At 45.3% G+C, this 23,821-nt stretch overlaps 1 protein-coding gene across 2 annotated transcripts in view; it reads right to left on the reverse strand.

The window, feature by feature from the left end:
• The window catches only part of GRB2 (growth factor receptor bound protein 2), an 83,041-nt gene extending 60,452 nt beyond the window's left edge, over window positions 1–22,589 (reverse strand). The window contains exons 1-2 of one of the 2 annotated variants that reach the window (XM_053570982.1): window positions 22,362–22,589; window positions 5,580–5,794 (exon numbers count right to left, since the gene is read on the reverse strand). In XM_053570982.1, the coding sequence (XP_053426957.1) occupies window positions 5,580–5,657 (78 nt within the window). In that variant the 5' untranslated portion in view covers window positions 5,658–5,794; window positions 22,362–22,589. The remainder of the gene's footprint in view (window positions 1–5,579; window positions 5,795–22,361) is intronic. The other variant, XM_053570983.1, reaches the window with a different exon arrangement.
• Window positions 22,590–23,821: the final 1,232 nt, after the last annotated feature.

Here is a 23,821-nt window from a genome sequence, read left to right on the forward strand (position 1 = left end):
TTTGAACCCGCCAGCCTTGGGGCATGTGGCCGGCACTGTAACCACTGTGCTATGGGCACCAAGCCGAGATTGATAATTCTCAGCAATGGGCAAAGAAACGCTTCTACAAAATGAGGATTTGACAATTAAGTTCACTAACTCATCCTAGAAAAAGCACTAGATACCTCATTGCTGAATATCACAATAATTACCTTCAAAGTACTCCCCTTGGGAAGCTATGCACCAATACCAGCCCCTAGTCCACCCTTCAAAATAATTCTAGAACTCTTTCTGGAATGACCATCAGATCTGTCAAGGTACAGGGTCACGAACTTGTCGCGCCATGCTTACAGTGCAGCAGTGTATAAAAAACTTGGTAAGGTTTCATAACCCTGGTGTATCAGTGTCTTGTAGCTGTGTTCATGTCAATGTGTGGTGGTACCTTGTTGAGTGGCATTCATTATTGTTGTTATGTGTTTTTGTGTGCTGTACAATTCTAATGGTCATTCCAGAATAAAAGTTCCAAAATTTCTTTGAAGGGTGTACTAAATGCTAGTGTCGATGCACTGTTTCCCAAGATGGGTACTTTGAAGGTGACTATAGAGATATTCAACAATGAGGTATGTAGTACTTTTCCTAGGAGGCGTTCATGAACTTAATTGTCATACATCATACACCAGGACTTTAAAATAGTTTAAAAAAGAAAAAACCCTACTCACTCTCTCTTCTGTCCTTTTTTTTGAAAGATAATGTCTCAGTATTTTGTCCAGGCTGCTGTTAAACTCCCGGTTAAGGGTTTCTCCTGCCTCAACCTCCCAAGTAGTTGGGACTATAGGCACACACCACTGTACCTGGCTTTACTCTTTAGGGTAGATAATTCAAACACTAGAAATGGGACTTGTGCTTTGAAATTAGGACTTAATATTTGTGAAAACTGTAACCAGTCAAACTAGGGTTTAACTCTTAAGGATCCTAACCAATGGGTACACTTTCCTCAGAAAACTTACTCAAATGTCCCTACCTAACAGACAGAAATCCCATGATTTTTCCTTTCAGCATCTCTCAGTCCACACCCTGTCTTCATTCCTTCCTACCTACATAGCAATTTATATATCACCAGATTACTGCAACCTTCCCAGCTTGGGTCCCCAGGCTTCTTCCTTGCAATCTACTATATACAGAACACTTTCATCATCAGCTAAAAATCCTCCAAGGCTCAGATCAAATTCTTACTGAGTTTTACTTAACTGGCTCCAATTCTACCTCATTTTCTTCTAGAGAATCTATACCTTTAATCCAACCTTCCTATCTCAAATAGAGGTTCACTTGCACCCCTTCCCTCGAACTGTCCTTCCTTCTCTTCACCTAGCCCTGTCCAACTCATCTCACAAGGTCTAGTTCAAGTCACACCTATGCACTCACCTTACTATGACATCAGCTCTTACCAGTGCCTTCCTTTCCTGACTTAGTCTAGCAGTTACAGTGTGCACTACAAGTTTAGCATTACACCAAATACCAGTTCACTACTAGAATTTTATTAGTTGTGAGATCTAGGATAGATTTACTTAACCTCTGTGGGCTACCATTTCCTCATCTATAAAATAGTAAGTCTAATTCAAGGGAAAGGTCTCTTCCTATTCTAAAAATAATTTCAGATACTGCCTTTTCCTGTTTCATACATCAATCTCACTCACCTAATTAGATTTTAGAGCTCCTAAATGGAGAAAGTAAATTTTATACTGCTTCCCCAACTCTTATCCCTGGATCTGGCTCAGGAGATGCTCAGTAAGTGTGACACTGAAATAGGCCAAGCAGCACCAAGATAGAAGGACACTTCAAAGATCTAGAGGTGAACCCAAGACCTATTTCTAAAGTGTTTAAGAAACTGGTAAAGGCAGTTAGTGCCAGAGAGAATAGAAGACACCTAGCTGATCCAGAACTGGCTCTAGCATGGAATAAGCATAGGTCTGAAAGCTCAAAACAGGCTTTTAACTCCTATGCAGCACTAGTTGAAGTTACTTCTAGGTAAGCCCCTAATAGTAGCTGCAGATGGTTTTATGTGCCCTACGGTCTTGGCAGTACAAAGCCTATGGGACTACCTCAAACCTGTTCTCTAGCAGTGGAGTAATGAATTAGATTAATTTCTGCCACAGTAGGCCTGAAACCTGCAATGGAAGAGTAACTCCTTCCATTTATATGCCTCACTGTCCTGCCCTCCCCAAGAAAAAAAAACAGAGAAAGATATATTGAAACATTTAATTCCATTTAGGCTCCCCATAAAATGTTTTTACTTTTCTCTTTTTTCAGGGCAGTAACAGATCAATGTGCAGAGAGTGAAAAAAGGGTTCTGTCGGAGGAGAAGAATCAACATTAACTAAAAGTTAACTGGGAATTCCCATCCGAGGTGGAGGGTGGGCCAAACCCCTTTCTATATCATTATCTTTTTTTTTTTCTTTTTTTTTTGTAGAGACAGAGTTTCACTTTATTGCCCTCGGTAGAGTGCCGTGGCGTCACACAGCTCACAGCAACCTCCAACTCCTGGGCTTAAGCGATTCTCCTGCCTCGGCCTCCCGAGTAGCTGGGACTACAGGCGCCCGCACACAACGCCTGGCTATTTTTTTGTTGCAGTTTGGTCAGGGCTGGGTTTGAACCCGCCACCCTCGGTATATGGGGCTGGCGCCCTGCTCACTGAGCCACAGGCGCCGCCCTCTATATCATTATCTTAAAATGAAGCCCCATCTTCTTTACCAAGAGAGGGCAAATATACTCCCAGTTGAATCAAAGTTAAACTAGTCCAGGCTATTCCAGCCACTTCTAAAGCACATTTTGACTCATATGCAATACCCTTAAGATTCATCATCAAATTAAAGCCATTCAAATGAAGCCGGTTTACTCCTTGAAGAATCAAATGAGTTGGTGGCACCTGTGGCTCAAGGAGTAGGGCGCCAGCCCCATATAGCGGCGCCTGTAGCTCAGTCAGTAAGGCGCCAGCCCCATATACCAAGGGTGGTGGGTTCAAACCGGGCCCTGGCTCAACTGCAACAAAAAAATAGCCGGGCCTTGTGGCGGGCTCCTGTAGCCCCGCTATTCCAAAGGCTGAGGCAAGAGAATCACTTAAGCCCACGAGTTGGAGGTTGCTGTGAGCTGTGTGATGCCACGGCACTCTACTAAGGGCCATAAAGTGAGACTCTGCACAAAAAAGACAGAAAAGAAAGTATGTCCCTCCTCTTCACCGAGCCATGTTCACTGTTCACTATTATGAGACAAAGGGCAACTACTGTACCATCAGTTTTCTTTCTGTTGTTGTTGTTGTTTTTTTTTTTTTTTTGGAGTAAAGCCACAAGATTCAATGGCCACAGTTCAAAAGCAATAATGGCATTATGACTTCACATCTCAGTCATCAAATTGGAAAGAACCAAATACATGTATTTTTCTCTCTCCTCAAAGAAAACCTAGAAGTAAATGTGAACACTCTGATTCATTTTCTCGCCCATCATAAAAATTTCTGGGGGAAGGTCAAACAGTATAACCTTCCCTAATAATGGATGTGAGAGGGGTTCTTAACTCGTCCAAGAGTATACATACTTAAGTTTAAAAAATTTATAAAATGGTGGCACCCGCCAATGTCGACAGGGCACCGGCTACATACACCTAGGGTGGCAGGTTCGAACCCGGCCGTGGCCTGCTAGCAACAATGACAACTGCAACCAAAAAATATCCAGGCGTTGTGGTGGGCGCCTATAGTCCCAGCTACTTGGGAGGATCACTTGAACCTAAGAGTTTGAGGTTCCTGTGAGCTAAGACGCCATGGCACTCTACCAAGGGTGATCAAGTGAGACTGTCTCAAAAATAAATAAATACATAAAAATAAAAATTTTTAAAAAGAGACTGGACATCCCTAGCTTGGTTTTAATTTGTTGCCTTTGTGCTAAATATGCAATGGGATAAACTTAAGAGAAAAATATGAACTACTAGCCTTCTAGGCTAAAGCTTCTAGGGTAAAGTTTAATGAATAAATCTAAGTTTGGGCGGCACCTGTGGCTCAAGGAGTAGGGCGCCGGTCCCATATGCCAGAGGTGGCGGGTTCAAACCTAGCCCCGGCCAAAAACCACAAAAAAAAAAAAAAAAGAAAGAAAGAAATCTAAGTTTGTATTTAGCAAAAAAAAAAAAACATGGCCTGAAAGTTTTTGTACAGACTGTAAATGCAGGTATTTAAGTAGCCACTCTTACAAGTAGGTTATCTTCTGAAAATAGTAATCACCTACAAAAACGTCAAATTATCTCCACAGCACACCAATGGAACAGTAATTCTGTAGTCTTAAGTTACCTTTGCTTTGGTAAGAAAACAGAAACAGAAGACATATGTCTTTCTAAAACCTACAGCTGGCCCTGTGTGCTAACTGACAATTTAGTGGCTGACTTTGAGAATATTCTCAAAAAGGCTTAGTGCCACAAACAAAGCTTTGATATGAACACAAAGACACAAAGTTTTCTTCTCCTTAAAGGGCTGATAGTAAACATCAATAGGGCCGCATAACTTAAAAAGTATATATCACAAGTCCTTTTATAAAGGACCATATCTCTAAATTTCCCCTTCCTTCCTCTTTACAAAATTCTAAGAATTTCATTCAGAGGTAGTAAACAAATGGGTAGCAAATTCCAACAACTCAACTCAGTCTCAAAGGAAAAAATATCAAAACTCGAGACACAGCAAACACTCAACAGTAAACTTCAGCCTTTCCTCTCTTAAAAGTTGACATGCTCTTTGATAGCACCCACCCTTGTAAAAATAAATTACATATCCAAAAGGGCAAACTGCTCCAGTCAATTGGGTAAACAGCATAATTAACATGTGCCAGGTGGAAAGTGAATCCTCATGTAAATAGTAGGGCTCAAAATAAGCTGCAAACTGTAAAGAAGCTTATTTTTAAACTGTCAGCAGGTTTCTTTTGTGCAATTAGAGTTTAAATATGGGGCTCCTCAAGTTTCTTTAAAGAAAATCGAAATGTGACTTGTACAGCAGGTTGAACCTTACTATTTAGAACTCTATTAGTGTTTTCCCCAAAGAACAAAAATACACTGAGTTCTCTAAATGAGTTTTGGCATATACTTCTAACAACCTCTCTACACTAGGAAAATTAATTCCTAACCCACCAGGATCATATTCCAGAATGTAAAATCTTTTGGCTATGTAAAAATAAATCTAACTGAATACTTTTCTGTAAATATGTCAAGATCAGGTCTTTTTAAAAAATCCTCTGATTTTTTATTTTTTATAAAACTGTACAAGTTAAATCAATCCTTCCTTTCTACAATCATATTACTTGAAATATCACCAGTACCAGCAGACAAATAGAAATAGCCAAAGCATTCACACAAAGGCAGTTAAAGACCACACATCATACCAACCCTATTAAGTCATATTTAATATTTTACTCAGCATCTACCTTGAGCTCTCCAGATCAAACATGATGGTAAATATTAAAAGTGTGCAATGAAAAAAGAATGAGCACAGGTTCTTTGTGTATTATCTGGCTGCAAGAAGGTAGGTGAGTACGAGGAGAGGAGGTCTCAGCACTGTGCTCAGCATCAACACTTACCTTGAGGATGTCCCCCCTTTTGAAGCTCAGCTCGTCGTCTGCGGTAGCTTTGAAGTCATATTTGGCGATGGCTTCCATTCTGAGCGCTGCTCAGGGCTCAGCAGCCTGAAGCAGGGGGAAGGGATTCTTCCCTGCTGAAGCAGCCCAGTGCTCTGGGCTCAGCCCTGCCACTCTTCTGGGACTCGCTGCTGCACTCTGGAACACACAATGCCACCCTGAATTAGAAAAGAGACGATTAAGAGAAGGGGCCAGGATCGAAGGCAGCCCCGCCCTGCCAATTGGCCTGCTGTCCCAGCCCCCACGCCCCCTGGCTCGGCCAGGCTCAGCCCTCCTCCCTCCCTTCCAGGCAACAGCCCCACTCTCCTTCTTCCTCTTTTCAGCCTCAGCCCCCAGGCGACTGACAGGCCCGCCGGCCAATGATGGTAGCTGCTAGAGCTATTCTAGAACACATTTCCTCTTCCTTCCCACTGGGTGTGCGGGGTGTGCAGGAACCGGCTGGAGTCCCGTTCAGTCTCCGCCTTTCCTCCCTCACCCCTTATTCTCTTCTCTAGGCACCAAATGCAGTCCACTGAAAGAAAGGCCTCACCCAGGGAGTGGCACCTGTTTCTTCTCAGTTAAATAGGCCTGTCTCTCTCCTTTCTCCCTCCCAGCCTTTCTGGTTTCCCGAAAATGCTGGCTCCTCTACTCCACTCTCAAAAGCAAGCAATGGAAACCTTCATCTCAGGTTGCTTTGCTCTTTTCTGGGAAATAAACCTTGGTCTGCTCCCAAGATAGCACAAAACAAACTTAGGAACTGCTTTTTCAGTACACTTAGTACCATGAACACCAGCAGCTTTCCCCATTTCCAAACTGATCATCAAGCTCAGGTAACCAGAGAAAAGGAGATCCAGTTTGCAGCTTTCTGCTGGTGGAGATGGTGCTCTTATGCCCTTTCCCTCCAAAGATCTTCAGGTCTATGGGGTTCCCGCTAGTCCTAGAAATAGATAACCAAGGCCCAGCATTCCAGAAAACACCACCACGTTATTTCTAACTAGCCTAAGGACCAGGGCTGAAGTCCTAACATACACTTGAAAGGATTCCCTTTTTTACAACATGAACTGCCAAGTGTCTTATTCGGGGAAAGAAAGTACATTATAGGGGGCTGCACTAAAGTCAAACAGAAGTCTCTCATAATCACCCAGAGCACAGCTTCTTTTCCCAGAGAAAAACTCAGTTGCATTTTGCTGGTAAAGGATTCAGTCAGAACCCTTAGGCAGTGTATCAGGTGACGGGTGAACTGAGGGCAGGACAATCACTGCCACGGTAAAGAGTCCCCAGAAGAAATATGGGGCACAACCTAGACCTTTGTGTGTGTAACAAAGGAAAATAAAGCCCGATTCTTTCCTCCCCAGTCACTGTTCATGCATGCTAACAAAAGCAGAAAACAAGAGAATGGGGACAGATTCTTTATACTGACACCTTTCTTGGTTAATTACCAAAGAAAAGGACAGGTTCTAGCAAATATTTAAGAAATACAAATAGGGGTGGTGCCTGTGGCTCAAGGAGTAGGGCGCTGGTCCCATATGCCGGAGGTGGCGGGTTCAAACACAGCCCCGGCTAAAAACCACAAAAAAAAAAAAAAAAAAAAAAAAAGAAATACAAATAGCCTCAAAGTATTTATTTTTGTGTATTCTTACATTTCCTTCACTTACACGCCCTGTAGTTAATTTATTTTTATCAAACTAATCTGTGTACATAATTTTAAAAGTCAGAGTTATTAAAAGGCTTATGAAAAACAGGAATTCCCGGCTCAGTGCCCCTAGCACAGTGGTTAGGGCGCCAGCCACATACACTAAGGACGGCAGGTTTGAACCCAGCCCAGGCCAGCTAAACAACTGCAACAAAAAAATAGCAGGGCGTTGTGGCGAGCGCCTATAATCCCAGCTACTTGGGAGGCTAAGGTAAGAGAATCACTCACACCCAAGAGTTTGAGGTTGCTGTGAGCTATGATGTCACAGCACTCTGAGGGTGACATAGTTTTGGTTTTTGGGGGGGGGGGGACAGAGCCTCAAGCTGTCACCCTGGGTAGAGTGCCATGGCATCACAGTTCACAGCAACTCCAACTCCTGGGCTTAAATGATTCTCTTGCCTTGGCCTCCCAAGGCACTGGGACTACAGGTGCCCACCACTATGCCTGGCTATTTTTTGGTTGCAGTTGTTATTGCTGTTTGGCGGGCCTGGACTGGATTCGAACCCTCCAGCTCTGGTGTATGTGGCTGGCACCTTAACCACTTGAGCTACAGGTGCTGAGCTAACTTACAGTATTTCTAATACGCTTCTGCTGCTGTTTCTTAGTAGCAGCATACTACACACTGAAGTCAAAGAAGTATCTCTAAAACTGTTATCAATACCCTTCTGGGCAGCCTATCCCAAGCAGTATTTTTACTGTTTTACAAATGTAGGAGATGAAGTCACAATGGAGTGAACACTGCCCTGTTCCCACCTTTATTTTTTTTAATATAAATGCCATTTTCTTGACATTAAAAAAATTACTGGCTCAGTGCCCATAGCTCAGTAAGGGCACTGGCCACATACACCAAGAGTAGCGGGTTCAAGCTTGGCCCAGGCCTACTAAACAATGACAACTGGAACCAAAATAGCCAGGCGTTGTGGCAAGCGCCTGTAGTCCCAGCTACTTGGGAAGCTGAGGCAAGAGAATCGCTTAAGCCCAAGAGTTTGAGGTTGCTGTGAGCTGTGATGCCACAGCCTCCACTGAGGGCAACATAGTCAGACTCTATCTCAAAAAAAAATTATTTCAATAGGTTTAGGGGTATAAGTTGAACTTAATTCCAGACATACGTATACTGGATAGTGGTGGAGCCTGGGCTTTAGGTTTACACATCACCAAGTAGTGCCCACTGTATCCCACAGGTGATTTTTCAGTCCTTACCCACTCCCCTTCCTGCCAGGGAGTCTCCAATTTCCATGATACCATTCAGTGTGCCTTGAGTAGTCATAGTTTAATTCTCACTTATAAGTGACAACATGCAGTATTTATTTTTCTTTTCCTCGGTTACTTCACTTGGGTTAATGGCCTCTAGTTCCATCCAAATTCCAGCAATAATTTTTTTTTTTTAAGACAGAATAGAGTGGCACCTGTGGCTCAGTAGTAGGGCACTAGTGCCATATACAGAGGGTGGTGGGTTCAAACCCGGCCCTGGCCAAACTGCAACGAAAAATAGCCGGGCATTGTGGCGGGTGCCTGTAGTCCCAGCTACTGGGAGGTTGAGGCAAAAGAATTGCCTAAGCCCAAGAGCTGGAGGTTGCTGTGAGCTGTGATGCCACAGCACTCTACAGAGGGCAACGGAGTGAAACTGTCTCTAAAAAAAAAAAAAGACAGACAGAGTTTCACTCTGCCACGCTGGGTAGAGTGACCAGGCATCATAGCTCACAGCAATCTCCATCTTTGGGCTCAAGAGCACCTCTTGCCTCAGTCTCTTGAGTAGCTGGGACCACAGGAGTCCACCACAACACCCCACTAATTTTTTTATATTTTTAATAGAGATGGGGTCTCACTCTTGCTTAGGCTGGTCTCTACCTCCTAAACCCAGGGATCCACAGTCTCCGCCATCCAGAGTGCTAGGATTACAGACGTGAGCCACTGTGCCAGGCCCCAGCAGTGAGTTTTAAAACCTAACAGTGAATTTTAAAACAGGTAAATATAGCTTTACTCCTTCATTTTAAGCAATAGGCATTGCATCTGAAAATGTAGTATCCTAAAAGTATTTGTAAAGTTCTGCTTTCTCCCATTTAATTTTCTTCTTCCCAAAATACACAGAAAACAAAATATACAATACTTCCTGGGCCAGTTAGTGTTAAGACTGCATGGTACCAGCCTGAGAAAAAACGAAACCCTGTCTCTACTAAAAATAGAAAAACTGGCTCATTCACCTATAGCACAGGTTATAGCACCAGCCACATACACCAAAGCTGACAGGTTCAAGCCTGGCCCAGGCCTGCTCAACAACGATAACTGCAACAAAAAAAATAGCTGGGCTTGTGGCTGGGCTTGGGAGGCTGAGGCAAGAGAATCATTTAAGCCCAAGAATTAGAGGTTGCTGTGAGCTGTGACGCCACAGCACTCTACCGAGGGCGACATACTGAAACTCTCCAAAAAAAAAAAAAAAACTGAGGTAAGAGTATCATTTGAGCCTGAGTTGGAGGTTGGTAAGAGCTATGACGCCTCAGCACTCTACCCAGGGAAACAGTTTGAGACTCTGTCTCAAAAAAAGGGGGCGGCGCCTGTGGCTCAAGGAGTAGGGCGCCCGGTCCCATATGCCGGAGGTGGCAGGTTCAAACCCAGCCCTGGCCAAAAAAAAGCACACACACACAAAAAAAAGCCCCCATGGTCTCTAGAGGCAGGCTGACCTAGGTTCAAGTAATGACGCTGACTGTACAACTGGCCCAGGCCGGGTTCAAACCCTCCAAACTCGATGTATGTGGCTGGCGCCATAAGCACTGTGCTACGGGTGCCGAGCCATATTTTATTTTTTTGAGACAGTCTCAATCTGTTGCACTGTGCATAGTGCTGCAGCATTACAGTTCACCATAACCTCAAACTTCTGGGCTTCAGCAATCCTCTTGCTTCAATCTCCCGAGTAGCTGGAACTACAGGCGTGCACCACTATACCCCACTAGTTTTTCTTTTTTTAGTAGAGATAGGGCTCTCCAACTCCTAAGCTCAAGCAATCCATCTGCCTCAGCCCTCAGAGTGATTATAGTTATCAGCCACCTCACCCAGTTAGGTAAGCCTTTTATTTTTATTTTATTAACTTTTCTTTTCTTTTCTTGAGACAGAGCCTCTGTGACCCTCGGTAGAGTGCCATGGCATCACAGCTCACAAGCAACCTCCAGCTCTTGGGCTTAAGTGATTCTCTTGGGTGGGACCTGTGGCTCAGTGGGTAGGGTGTCGGCCCCATATACCCAGGGTGGTGGGTTCAAAATCGACCCCGGCCAAACTGCAACAAGAAATAGCCAGGTGCTGTGGCTGGTGCCTATAGTTCCAGCTACTTGGGAGGCTGAGGCAGGAGAATCACCTAAGCCCAGGAGTTGGAGGTTGCTGTGAGCTGTGTGACGCCACAGCACTCTACTGAGGGCAATAAAGAAAAACTCTGTCTCTGCCAAAAAAAAAAAAAAAAAAAATTAAGTGATTCTCTTGCCTCAGCCTCCCGAGTAGCTGGGATTATAGGCGCCCACCAATAACGCCCAGCTATTTTTTGTTGCTGTTGCAGCTATTTTTTGCTGCTGTTGTCATTGTTGTTCTAGCTGGCCAGGGCCAGGTTCGAACCCGCCATACTTGGTGTATGTGGCCAGCACCCTAGCCACTGAGCCACAGGCACCGCCTGGGCAAGCCTTTTAAACAAGCCCCAGTTTTCTCATCTATATAGCATCTACCTTCTAAGATTCACTGAGCATTAAATTAGATATCATAGATAATATATAAGAAGTGTTTCTGGGTGGCGCCTGTGGCTCAAGGAGTAGGGCGCCAGTCCCATATGCCGGAGGTGGTGGGTTCAAACCCAGCCCCGGCCAAAAACCACAAAAAAAAAAAAAAAAAAAAAAGAAGTGTTTCTGAACAGAGCCTAACTACAACAATCATTCAAAATAAGTTAAAATGGCTCGGCGCCCATAGCTCAATGGTTCGGGCGCCGGCCACATACACTGGGGACTGGCAGGTTCAAACCCAGCCTGGGCCTGCTAAACAATGACAACTACAACATAAATATAACCAGGCGCTGTGGCGGGTGCCTGTAGTCCCAGCTACTTGGGATGCTGAGGCAAGAGAATCGCGTGAGCCCAAAAGCTTGAGGTTGCTGTGATGCCATGGTACTCTACCAAGGGTGACAAAGTGAGACTCTGTCTCTAAAACAAAAATAAAAAATAAACAGTTAAAAATGTTACTCCACTTAAAACATATGAAATGCAAATTTAAAAAATGAGATTTCTTTCATGGACTAATTGCAATTGGTTTTTGAGGGCTAGAATGCAATGGCATCATCATAGCTCAAACCTCCAACTTCTGAGCTCTTGTGATTCTGCCATCTCAGCCTCTTGCACCTGCCACCAACACTCAGCTAATTTTTCTTTCTTTCTTTTTCCCCTATTTTTAGTAGAAACAGGGTCTCACTCTTGCTCAGGCTGCTCTAGAACTCCAGAGCTCAAGGGATCCACCAGCCTCAGCCTCCCAGAATACTGGGATTACAGGTGTGAGCCACCACATCTGACAATTTATTCCATTCCTGTAAAGCAAAATAATATATCGGTAAATGCTTATCAAAAAACAAATAAAAAACAAAAAGCAGCATGGTGGCTCACACCTGTACTCCTAGCACCCTGGGAAGCCAACTTGGGTGGATGGCTTGAGCTCAGGAGTTTGAGACCAGTCCAAGCAAGATCGAGACCTCGTCTCTACTAAAAAAATTAAAAAACTAGTGATGACACATGCCTATAGTCCCACCTACTCAGAAGGCTAAGGCATGAGGATCGCTTGAGACCAGAAGTTTGAAGTTGCTATGAGCTACAATGATGCCAGGGCACTCTACCCAGGAAGAGAGAGTAAGACTCTGTCACAAAAAAATAAAAATAAAAAAGCTCAGAAGGCTAACAATGGTTATCTCTGATAGTGAAATCAGAGAACTTTCGCTTTCCACATAATATACCTCAATTGTATTTTCATTGTTTTTACAGCAAGTATGGATTACTTCTACAGTCAGAAACAACATAAATCAAAAAGTTTACTGATGCTCTGGTGTTACACCTGGATTAAAATGTCACTTTATGGCCTGGAACATGGCTCCCACCTATAATCATAGCGTGCTGAAAGGCCAAGGTGGGCAGATCTCTTCTTGAGCTCAGGAGTTTAAGACCAGCCTAGGGGTGAGATTCTCCTCTCCCCCAAATCCCCTGCCATCTCTAAAATATAGTGGGGGGGTTGGGAGGATAGCCAGGCATTGTGGCACCTATAGTCCCAGATACTTGGGAGGCTGAGGCAGAAGAATGCCTTGAACCTAGGCGTTGTTTGAGGCTGCTGTGAGCTAGAGTGATGCCACAAAAGAGACTGTATCAAAAAAAAAAAAAAGAAAGAAAAAAAAAAAAGGTAGTACCTGTGGCTCAAAGGACTAGAGCGCCAGCCCCATATGCTGGAGGTGGCAGGTTCAAACCCAGCCCTGGCCAAAAAAAGGAACTGCAAAATAAATAAATAAATAAATAAGTCACTTTTGGGCAGTGCTTGAGGCTCAGTGAGTAGGGCGCCAGCCCCATATACTGAGGGTGGCCAGTTCAAACCCAGCCCCAGCCAAACTGCAACAACTACACTCACAAAAAAAAATAGCCAGGTGTTGTGGAGGGCACCTGGAATCTCAGCTACTCGGGAGGCTGAGGCAAGAGCTAGAGATTGCTGTGATCTGTGATGCCATAGCACTCTACCAAGGGCAACAAAGTGAGACTCTGTCTCAAAAAAAAAAAAAAAAAAAAAAAAAAGAGGGCAGTGCCTGTGGCTCAAAGGAGTAGGGCACCGGCCCCATATGCCGGAGGTGGTGGGTTCAAACCCAGCCCCGGCCTGAAACTGCAAAACAAAAAGAAAGTCACTTTACCACTTACTAACTGGGCAACAGTGGAGAAATGACATTCTATTAATATAATTTCTCAACTAGAAAAATGGGGATAATAATAGCACAGTTATTTTGATGATTAAAGAAGATACTGCCTTTAAATTGCCTGGCAGAATCTCCAGCTCACTCCAAAAGACTGGGTGTATTAATTCCCTGATAGAATGTGGACTCTGTGATGATTTTACTATTATAATACAGAAATAATCAAGAGACCTTAACTAGCATCTTCCCTCCCTTTTGAAATAATTGGTCCACATGTTCTGACAGTAAATCCAGAACTTCCATCTACATACACAGATGTCCCTATAACCTCTTAAGTTGAAAATACTTGGGCAGTGCCTGTGGCTCAGTGAGTAGAGGACAGGCCCCATATACCAAGGGTGGCGGGTTCAAACCCAACCCCGGCCAAACTGCAACAAAAAATGGCTGAGCCTTGTGGCAGGCGCCTGTAGTCCCAGCCACTCAGGAGGCTGAGGCAAGAGAATCGCCTAAGCCCAGGAGTTGAAGGTTGCTGTGAGCTGTGTGATGCCACAGCACCCTACAGAGGGCAATAAATCCCCACTAGAGATTATATTAATACTCTTGTCTCCACAAAAAAAAAAAAAAAAAAGAAAGAAAGAAAATACTGTAAGTAGAAAGTGCATTTAATACATCTAACCTTCTGAACATCAACAGCCTCACTTATTTAAAATGTGCTTAAAACACTTACTTACATTAGCTTAGATTTGAGCAAAATCATCTAATGCAAAGCCTATTTTATATAAAGTGTTGAATATCCCTTAATGTACTGAGTACTGAGAGTAAAAAACAAAATGGTTACGTGGGTGCTTGAAATAGTTTCTACTGAGTGCTACTGCTTTCGCACCATCACAAAGTTGAAAAACGCATTTAAACCAGGAACTATCTGTACAGACTTAGACTCTCTTATAGGCAAATTAGCAGCCCTATAAAGTATAAACTTAAAGTTGAATCACTCCACATTTCAGACCTAACAATGAAAAAATTTACACATTTAAAAAGTAATCACATGCGGGGTGTGGTGGCTCACACCTGTAATCCTAGCACTTGGGAGGTCAAGGCAGGTGGATTGCCTGAGCTCACAGGTTGGAGACCAGCCTGAGCCTAAGCCAGAGAAGAACCTCGTGTCGAAAAATAGCCAGGTGTTGGCTCAGCGCCTGTAGCTCAGCGGCTAGGGCACCAGCCACATACACTAGAGCTGGCGGGTTCGAACCCAGCCTGGGCCTGCCAAACAACAATGACAACTACAACAACAACAACAACAACAAAAATAGCTGGGCATTGTGGCGGGTGCCTGTAGTCCCAGCTACTTTAGAGGCTAAGGCATGAGAATTGCTTGAGCCCAAGAGTTTGAGGTTGCTGTGAGCTAGGTTGCCACAGCACTCTACCAAGAGCAACAAAATGAGACCCTGTCTCAAAACATTAATAAATAATCACACAGTCACTCATTCTATTAGGCTATTCTAAGTATTCACTTAGTGACAGGAGAGGTGGTTCACACCTGTAATCCTAGCACTCTAGAAGGCTGAGATGGGAGGATTGCCCATGCTTGGGACTTCGAAACCAGCCTGAGCTAAAGTGAGACCCTGTCTCTAAAAACAGTTGGGTGTTGCAGCAGGCACCTGTATTCCCAGCTATTAGGGAAGCTAAGGCAAGAGGATTACTCGAGCCCAAGAGTTTGGAGTTGCTATGAGCTGTGATTCCACTGCACTCTACCTAGGGTGACAAAGTAAGATTCTGTCTCAAAAATAAATAAATATATATATACGTATTTACTTTGTATATAGAGAAAGTGTTATTTTAGGTTGATTAACTCAAAGCAGCCAGTGTTCGTGTTATTATTTTATGGCTGCATTCTGTAACAACAGGGTTTTTTGGGAAGGGTGTTTTTTGGCTTTTGGACCATCTGCATCAAAATCACCCTACTGAGAGACTGATTCACTGTGGAAAGCCTCCTGGAGTTCTGCCAGAAGACTTTTTTTTTTTTTTTTTTGAGACAGAGTCTCACTACATCACCCTGGTGTCATCATAGCTCACAGCAACCTCAAACTCTTGGGCTTAAGAGATTCTTTTTTCTTTTTTTTTTTTTTGAGACAGAACCTCAAGCTGTCGCCCTGGGTAGAGTGCTGTAGCATCACAGCTCACAGCAACCTCCAACTCCTGAACTCAAGTGATTCTCCTGCCTCCGTCTCCCAAGTAGCAGGGACTACAGGTGCCCCCACAAAGCCCGGCTATTTTTTGGTTGCAGCCATCATTGTTGTTTGGAGGGCCCAGGCTGGATTTGAACCCACCAGTTCAGGTGTATGTGGCTAGCACCTTAGCCACTTGAGCCATAGGTGCCGAGCCTAAGAGATTCTCTTGCCTCAGCCTCCCAAGTAGCTGGGTCTACAGGCTCCTGCCATAACACCTGGCTAGTTTTTCTATTTTTAGTAGAGTTGGGGTCTCACTCTTGCTCAGACTAGTCTCAAACTCCTGAACACAGGTGACTTACCTGCCTCAGCCTCCCAGAGTGTTAAGATTATAGATATGAGCCTGGCCCACTATGCCTGTAATCCCAGCATTCTGGGAGGCAGAGGCAGGTAGATTGCTTTAGCTCACAGGTTAGAGACCAGCCCAAGCCAGAGAAGACCCTGCCTCTATAAATAGCCAGGCACCTGTAGTCCCAGCTACTCATGAGACTGCAGGGGTCCTCAAACTGCAGCCAGCAGGCCACATGAGGTGGTGTGACTGTATTTGTTCCCGTTTCGTTTTTTTACTTCAAAATAAGATAATGTGCAGTGTCCATAAGAATTTGTTCATAGGCTCGGTGCCTGTGGCTCAAGCGGCTAAGACGCCAGCCACATACGCCTGAGCTGGCGAGTTCAAATCCAGCCTGGGCCCGCCAAACAACAATAACAGCTGCAACCAAAAAATAACCAGGCGTTGTGGAGGGCGCCTGTGGTCCCAGCTACTTGGGAGGCAGAGAAAGGAGACTTGCTTTAGCCCAGGAGTTGGGGCTTGCTGTGAGCTGTGATGCCAAGGCACTCTACCCAGGGTGACAGCTTGAGGCTCTGTCTCAAAAAAAAAAAAAAAAAAAAAGAATTTGTTCATAGTTTTTTTTTTTTTTTTTTTTTTTGAGACAGAGCCTCAAGCTGTCACCCTGGGTAGAGTGCCATAGCATTACAGCTCACAGCAACCTCCAACTCCTGGGTTCAGGCGATTCTCCTGCCTCCGCCTCCCAAGTAGCTGGGATTACAGGCACCCACCACAGCGCCCAGCTATTTTTTGGTTGCAGCCATCATTGTTGTTTGGCAGGCCCAGGCTGGACTCGAACCCGCCAGCTCAGGTGTATGTGGCTGGTACCTTAGCCTCTTCAGCCACAGGCGCCGAGCCCATAGTTTTTTCTTTTAAACTACAGTCCAGCCCTCCAACGGTCTGAGGGATAGTGAACTGGCCCCCTGTTTAAAAAGTTTGAGGACCACTGGGGCTAAGGCAAGAGAACTGCTTGTGCCCAAGAGTTAAAGGATGCTGTGAGCTATGACGCCACAGCACTCTACCAAGGACGACAAAGTGAGAGTGTCTCAAAAAATAAATAAAATAAAAAGATTTCCCAGGTGGGAGGTCATGGTATATGGCATACCTCTTAGGGACGGGACACACTTATAAGAGGGACTTTATCTAACAAATGCAATTAGGGCGGCACCTATGACTCAAAGGAGTAGGGGGCTGGCCCCATATACTGGAGGTGGCAGGTTCAAAACCGGCCCCAGCCAAAAAATGCAAAAAAACAAAAAACAAAAAACAAACCCAAATGCAATCAGTATAACCTAATTCTTTGTACCCTCAATGAATCCCAAACAAAACAAAACAAAAATTCCCAGGTGACACTTACACATACCAAATTTTAAGAATCACTGCTATACCACAAGGGTACCTTAACCATATTTTTATCCTTAGTAAGATTTAAAAATTTGCGTTCCAGATGATACATTAGAATGTGCTTGCATGGCTCGGCGACCATAGCACAGTGGTTACGGTGCCAGCCACACACACAGAAGGTGGCAGGTTTGAACCCAGCCCGGGCTAGCTAACAAAAATGACAAATGCAACAAAAAATTAAATAAATAAATAAGAATGTGGGGCGGCACCTGTGGCTCAGTGAGTAGGGCGCCGGCCCCATGTACCGAGGATGGTGGGTTCAAACCCAGCCCCGGCCAAACTGCAACAAAAAAATAGCCGGGCGTTTTGGCAGGTGCCTGTAGTCCCAGCTGCTCGGGAGGCTGAGGCAAGATAATCGCGTAAGCACAAGAGTTGGAGGTTGCTGTGAGCCGTGTGCCGCCACGGCACTCTACCCAAGGGCGGTACAGTGAGACTCTGTCTCTACAAAAAAAAAAAAAAAAGTTAAAAAAAAAAGAATGTGTTTGCATAAAATGAAAATGCATATTCATTTGGCACAATTGGAAAAAGGCCAACTTTTGACATATTAAAAAAAAAAAAAAAAAGATTTTCAAAGGCCATACAGTAATGATATCGAGTTTCTCTGAACTAAGCAGATAACTATTAATTTCTCTCAGGAGAGCAAGATGGCTCTCTATTCTGTATCACTTAATTTCTACAAAATGTATTACCCTACTGCTCTGTGTAACAAACAATTAAAACCCTACCGCACATGTGACATGGTAAAAGGGATTACCAAGAAAAACCTCTAAGTACCATTAACAAGTAGTATTTAAAAGCCAGCAATCCTCTCAAATCTGAGTAACTTGCTGAAAGAGTAAGCTGACTCAAGCATTTAAAGTATTGAAGAAGGCTGACAGTAAGAATTAATCTTTTCTTTAATTTTAGGATTAAAAAATGTTGAAGAGGGTGGCACCTGTGGCTCAGTCAGTAAGGTGCCAGCCCCATATACCGAGGGTGGCGGGTTGAAACCCGGCCCCAGCCAAACTGCAACCAAAAAATAGCCGGGCGTTGTGGCGGGCGCCTGTAGTCCCAGCTACTCGGGAGGCTGAGGCAAGAGAATCGCCTAAGCCCAGGAGTTGGAGGTTGCTGTGAGCTGTGTGAGGCCACGGCGCTCTACCAAGGGCCATAAAGTGAGACACTGTCTCCACACACACAAAAAAATATATATATTGAAGATGGGAAGGAAAAAGATATTTCTTTTTTTTTTTTTTGTAGAGACAGAGTCTCACTTTATGGCCCTTGGTAGAGTGCCGTGGCCTCACACAGCTCACAGCAACCTCCCAACTCCCGGGCTTAAGCGATTCTCTTGCCTCAGCCTCCCGAGTAGCTGGGACTACAGGCGCCCGCCACAAGGCCCGGCTATTTTTTGGTTGCAGTTTGGCCAGGGCGGGTTAAGAACCCGCCATCCTCGGTATATGGGGCCGGCGCCCTACCGACTGCGCCACAGGCGCCGCCCAGGAAAAAGATATTTCTTTTGTTAAATAAAGATATTTCTTTCGGGCAGCTTCTGTGGCTCAGTGAGTAGGGTGCTGGCCCCATATACCGAGGGTGGTGGGTTTCAACCTGGCCCCAGCCAAACTGCAACAAAAAAATAGCTGGGCATTGTGGCGGGCACCTGTTAGCTACTCTGGAGGCTGAGGCAAGAGAATCACCTAAGCTCAAGAGCTAGAGATTGCTGTGAGCTGTGACACTACTTCACTCTACTGAAGGCAACAAAGTGAAACCATGTCTCATTAAAAAAAAAAAAAAAAAAAGAAAGAAAAATATTTCTTTCAGTTAAATAAAGATATTTCTGGCCAGATGCAGTGACTCACGCCTGTAATCCCAGCACTCTGGAAGGCCGAGGTGTTTGGACTACCTGACCTCAGGAGTTCAAAACCAGCCTGAATAAGAGTGAGACCCTGTTTCTACTAAAAAAAAAAAAAAGAAAGAAAGAAAAAGAAAAACTGGGGCAAGAGGATCTCTTAAGCCCAAGAGTTTGAGGTTGCTGTGAGGTATGACGCCATGGCACTCTACCCAGGAGGACAGAGTGAGACTCTGCCAAAAAATAAAATAAAATAGGAGCCAGTCATGGTGACTCACGCCTGTTATCCTAGGACTCTGGGAGGCTGAGGCGGGTGGACTGCCTGAACTCTTAAGTTCTAGACCAGCCTGAGCCAGAGACCTCATCTCTAAAACAGCTGGGCATTGTGGCAGGCGCCTGTAGTCCCAGCTACTTGGGAAGCTGAGGCAAGAGAATCACTTAAGCCCAAGGGTTTGAGATTGCTGTGAGCTGTGACACCACTGCACTCTACCCAGGGCAACAGCTTGAGACTCTGCCCCCAAAAATAAAAAGAATTAAACAAAATGAAAATAAAACATACCTCAGAGAATAAACCTGAGTGGAAAAAAAGAAAAAATATGAAAATAAAAAGATATTTCTACCTATTGAAAACAACAAAGTCTGATTATAACAGATGTAGAAAAAAAGAACTCTTTTTTTTTTTTTTGTAGAGACAGTCTCACTTTATGGCCCTCGGTAGAGTGCCGTGGCCTCACACAGCTCACAGCAACCTCCAACTCCTGGGCTTAAGCAATTCTCTTGCCTCAGCCTCCCGAGTAGCTAGGACTACAGGCGCCCGCCACAATGCCCAGCTATTTTTTGGTTGCAGTTCAGCCGGGGCCGGGTTTGAACCCACCACCCTCGGTATATGGGGCCGGCGCCTTACCGACTGAACCACAGGCGCTGCCCCTCTTTTTTTTTTTTAACACTTCCGTCTTAGAATGAGAGCACTGATACTTAAAAGAAAGCCTAGTGGGTGGTGCCTGTGGCTCAAAGGGGTAGAGAGCTGGCCCCATATGCCAGAGGTGGTGGGTTCAAACCCAGCCTCGGCCAGAAACTGCAAAAAAAAAAAAAAAAAAAAGCCTAGTAAAGAATAAATTAGCCCAACTACAACAGGCAGGCTTTAACTAACTTATCAATGGTCTAAATAAGCTCTATACCCTAAAAATTTTCAGGCTGTCTTAATTCTGTTCTAATATAATTCTATAGTTGATTTTCTTTTTCTTTTTTTTTAATAGAGACAGAGTCTCACTTTGTCACCCTTGGTAGAGCGACGTGGCATCACACAACTCACAGCAACCTCCAACTCCTGGGCTTAGGGGATTCTCTTGCCTGAGCCTCCCAAGTAGCTGGGACTAAAGGCGCCTGCCACAACGTCCAGCTATTTTTTTTTTTTTTTTTTGGTTGCAGTTTGGCCGAGGCCGGGTTTGAACCTGCTACCCTCTACCCTCGGTAAATGGAGCCGGTGCCATACTCACTGAGCCACAGGCACCGTCCTTGATTTTCATTTTTTTTTTTTTTTTTTGTAGAGACAGAGTCTCACTTTATGGCCTTCAGTAGAGTGCCGTGGCCTCACACAGCTCACAGCAACCTCCAACTCCTGGGCTTAAGCGATTCTCTTGCCTCAGCCTCCCGAGTAGCTGGGACTACAGGCGCCCGCCACAACGCCCGGCTATTTTTTGGTTGCAGTTTGGCCGGGGCCGGGTTTGAACCCGCCACCCTCGGTATATGGGGCCAGCGCCCTACCGACTGAGCCACAGGCGCCGCCCTTGATTTTCATTTTTTAACATTAACAACTCCCACTAAAAGTCAACATGTCATATAAGCCCCCAAATGACCCAATCTTCCTTACTAATATAAAAGAAACATAAGGAAAAAAGCATAAGCAGACACAAAAACATAATCTTACAGTGAAGAAATAAACGAAAACACAGGCTGGGTGGCTCAGCCTGTAGTCTGAGCTACTCCAGTGGCTGAGGCCTGAGGATTGCCTGAGCGGGGGAGTACAAGGTTCCAGCCTAGGCGAGACAAAACAAGTTCCTGTCTCTAGAACACACACACACCACAAACAAACTACACTTATGACCTAGTCACAGTATTGATTACTTAGAGGTGAATTCTACTTTTAAGCCTCCCAGTTTCCAAGGGGAGAACTTAAGTGTAGCATGGCTCTCTAGCAACCAATCTGGCTAACTGAAGGAACACAGGGGATGCTTCAAAGTAAAGGAAAGAAAGCAAGGAAAGAGGGTATCATCCCGAGAATGATAAACGAATCTTGAAATAAGGGAGAAAACGATCAAAACCAAAGAGCAGAAACCTCAAAAAATTATGCCTGAGAGGGGCAGTAAGGAGGAAGGGGAAGTTGATTAGACGAAAGGGGGGAGGGGGTAAATGACTTGCATTACACAAGCAAGCACTTCATGTCCCTAGCAGAATGTAAAGATAGGGAAGGAAACAACCAGAGAAGTACCAAGTGAAAGAGGGCTAAGAAAACGAAAATAGACTAAATGCGAATTTCTCTGTGCTTTCTGACCCTATTCTAAGTCAAAAGCATCAAAAGACAGACCTTGAGTGCACTTCAGTCCCCTTCAAATTGCACTTTTATAGTGTTTGAAGCCAGCCTTGAATAACTTTCTGAACAAGTGGTAAGTCATCAGGCTTACCAACATAGATGGAGAGCTACAAATGAAAATTACTAGTGCCCTCTGTCGCTGAAAGATTTCCTAGATGCATTCCAACTCGTTTATGCTTTATTTTTCTTGACAAATATTTTCAAACAGTTTTATATTTTAAAACCTCAGAGTATAGGTATCTCCTCTGGCTAAGGTAGCAAATGTTCTAACTCACGATAGATTCCAGCACAAGACTCGGCCCAAAGACTCCAAGAGATGGTGACATGGTTGGCGGGCAGCTGTAAGGAGCATCAATCACCACATTTGCAGCCTACACCGAATCCCCCGCCTGCCATGCTAACTCAGACTGACTCACAGAATAAGTACCCTAAAGCCTTTCGGGCTTTTTCCGGGCCTTTCTGCGCAAATCTTCATTATGAAAGCATGACATTTAATTTAGGAGCCCCGTCTTTTTCGCGCAGGGTCCCAGGTTCTGCCCAGAGCCGACAGCCGGTGGAGGATGGTCCCCAGGAAGGAAGAGTCCCAAAAGGGGAAATGTGGAATCGGAGCATCGGGGATTCCTCTCCTTGTGCCAAGTTTCGCCGCTGCGACCCGAACCAAACGCCAGGGCCGGGCGGTGGCTCTTGGGAGCCTGGGCCCAGTTTCCCCGGGGCCCACTCCCGTTGCGGAACGGGAGGGAAGAGGCACCGGAGCAGCGCCGAGCGCCGCCGCCCGCACTCACCGTGGCGCAGCTGCTCCACTCTGCGTCCGGCCGGCACCTCCGCAGAGCAGCGAGCGGCCACCGACCCGGTGCCGTTCCGCGAGGGCAGCACCCGCTCCTGCCGCCGTCACTGCCACAGCCTCCGTTGCCACCGGCGCCCCTCGCCAGCTGCCGCCGCCCGGTCGCGGAAGCAGCACAGCAGCTTAGCTTCCGCTCCCCGCGCCTCGTCGGGGTCCCGCGAGAACTTCCCCCACGCGGCCCCGCCCCGCCTCCGCGAGACTTCCTCCGGCGGAAAAGTCCCAGAGCGCAAGCGCTCGGTCTAGACCAGCCCCCTCAGGTAGGGACCAGCTTGGTGTCAGAGCGCATGCTCTAAGCTTCCTGCAGCAGGTGGCCACAGCACAGCCCCGCCCGCGTGTCCCCGAAACCCTCTCGGTGCCAAAGCGAGTAAATGACAGCTTAGTCCTGAAGAAATAACTCTTCCACACTCTAGTCCTTCCTTTTTCTCCTTCTACAATAGCAAAGCAGTTAGAAGCTGAGGGAGAGAAATCTTTCCAGCACGAAGCAAATAGAGGATCAGATCTTTTTTTTGAGACAGTCTCTGTATGTCGCCCTCAGTAGAGTACTGTAGCGTCACAGCTCACAGCAACCTCAAACTCTTGGGCTTAAGCGATTCTTTTGCTTCAGCCTCGCAAGTAGCTGGGACTACAGGTGCCCGCCACAACGCCCGGCTATTTTTGTTGTTATTTAGCAGGCCTGGGCCGGGTTCTAACCCACCAACCCTGGTGCATGTGCCCAACGCCCCAACCACTGAGCTACGGGCGCCAAGCCAGAGGATCAGATCTTGAAATGTGTAAGAATCCGGTCCATACGAACTCTGTAGCATTGTATGATTAGTGGATTCTTTTATTCATTGACAGACTCAAGTGCATGATCTATGCTAAGCACTGCGAGAGTATAGAACAGAAATCCTAGCCCTCAAGAAAGTCCTCATCTGGGCGGCGCCTGTGGCTCAAGGAGTAGGGCGCTGGTTCCATATGCGAGAGGTGGCGGGTTCAAACCCAGCCCCGGCCAAAAACCACACACACACACAAAAAAAATCCTCTTCTAGAGAAGTAGAAGCATAAATAAATGATGCTATAGCACTTTTACAATTGGAGGATGCTGAAAAAGCTAAAGAGATGGGGGGGAGGTATTGTTACTCAGCCCTTTTAGAAAAGCCTTCACAGAAGTGCTAGCATGATGTCTGAGCTGAGTCTTGGAGAATGAGTAGGCGTTTGCCAGGAAGAGAAGCCTGAGTAAGATGCATTTCAGGCAAAGAGAAGGGCATGTAAGTAGGGAGAGTAAGTACAGAGGAACGGAGGCGTGAGAGAGAAACTCGTGTTCTAAGTACTTCATTTCCTGTCTGAGACCAGTGAGTACCTGGAGTGCCAGAAGATGAGGCTTGGAGAAGTAACTCTTATTTTTCAGTTCCAAAAGCTCTT

Source organism: Nycticebus coucang, chromosome 18, assembly GCF_027406575.1.
Source record: "Nycticebus coucang isolate mNycCou1 chromosome 18, mNycCou1.pri, whole genome shotgun sequence".
Lineage (NCBI taxonomy): Eukaryota > Metazoa > Chordata > Mammalia > Primates > Lorisidae > Nycticebus > Nycticebus coucang.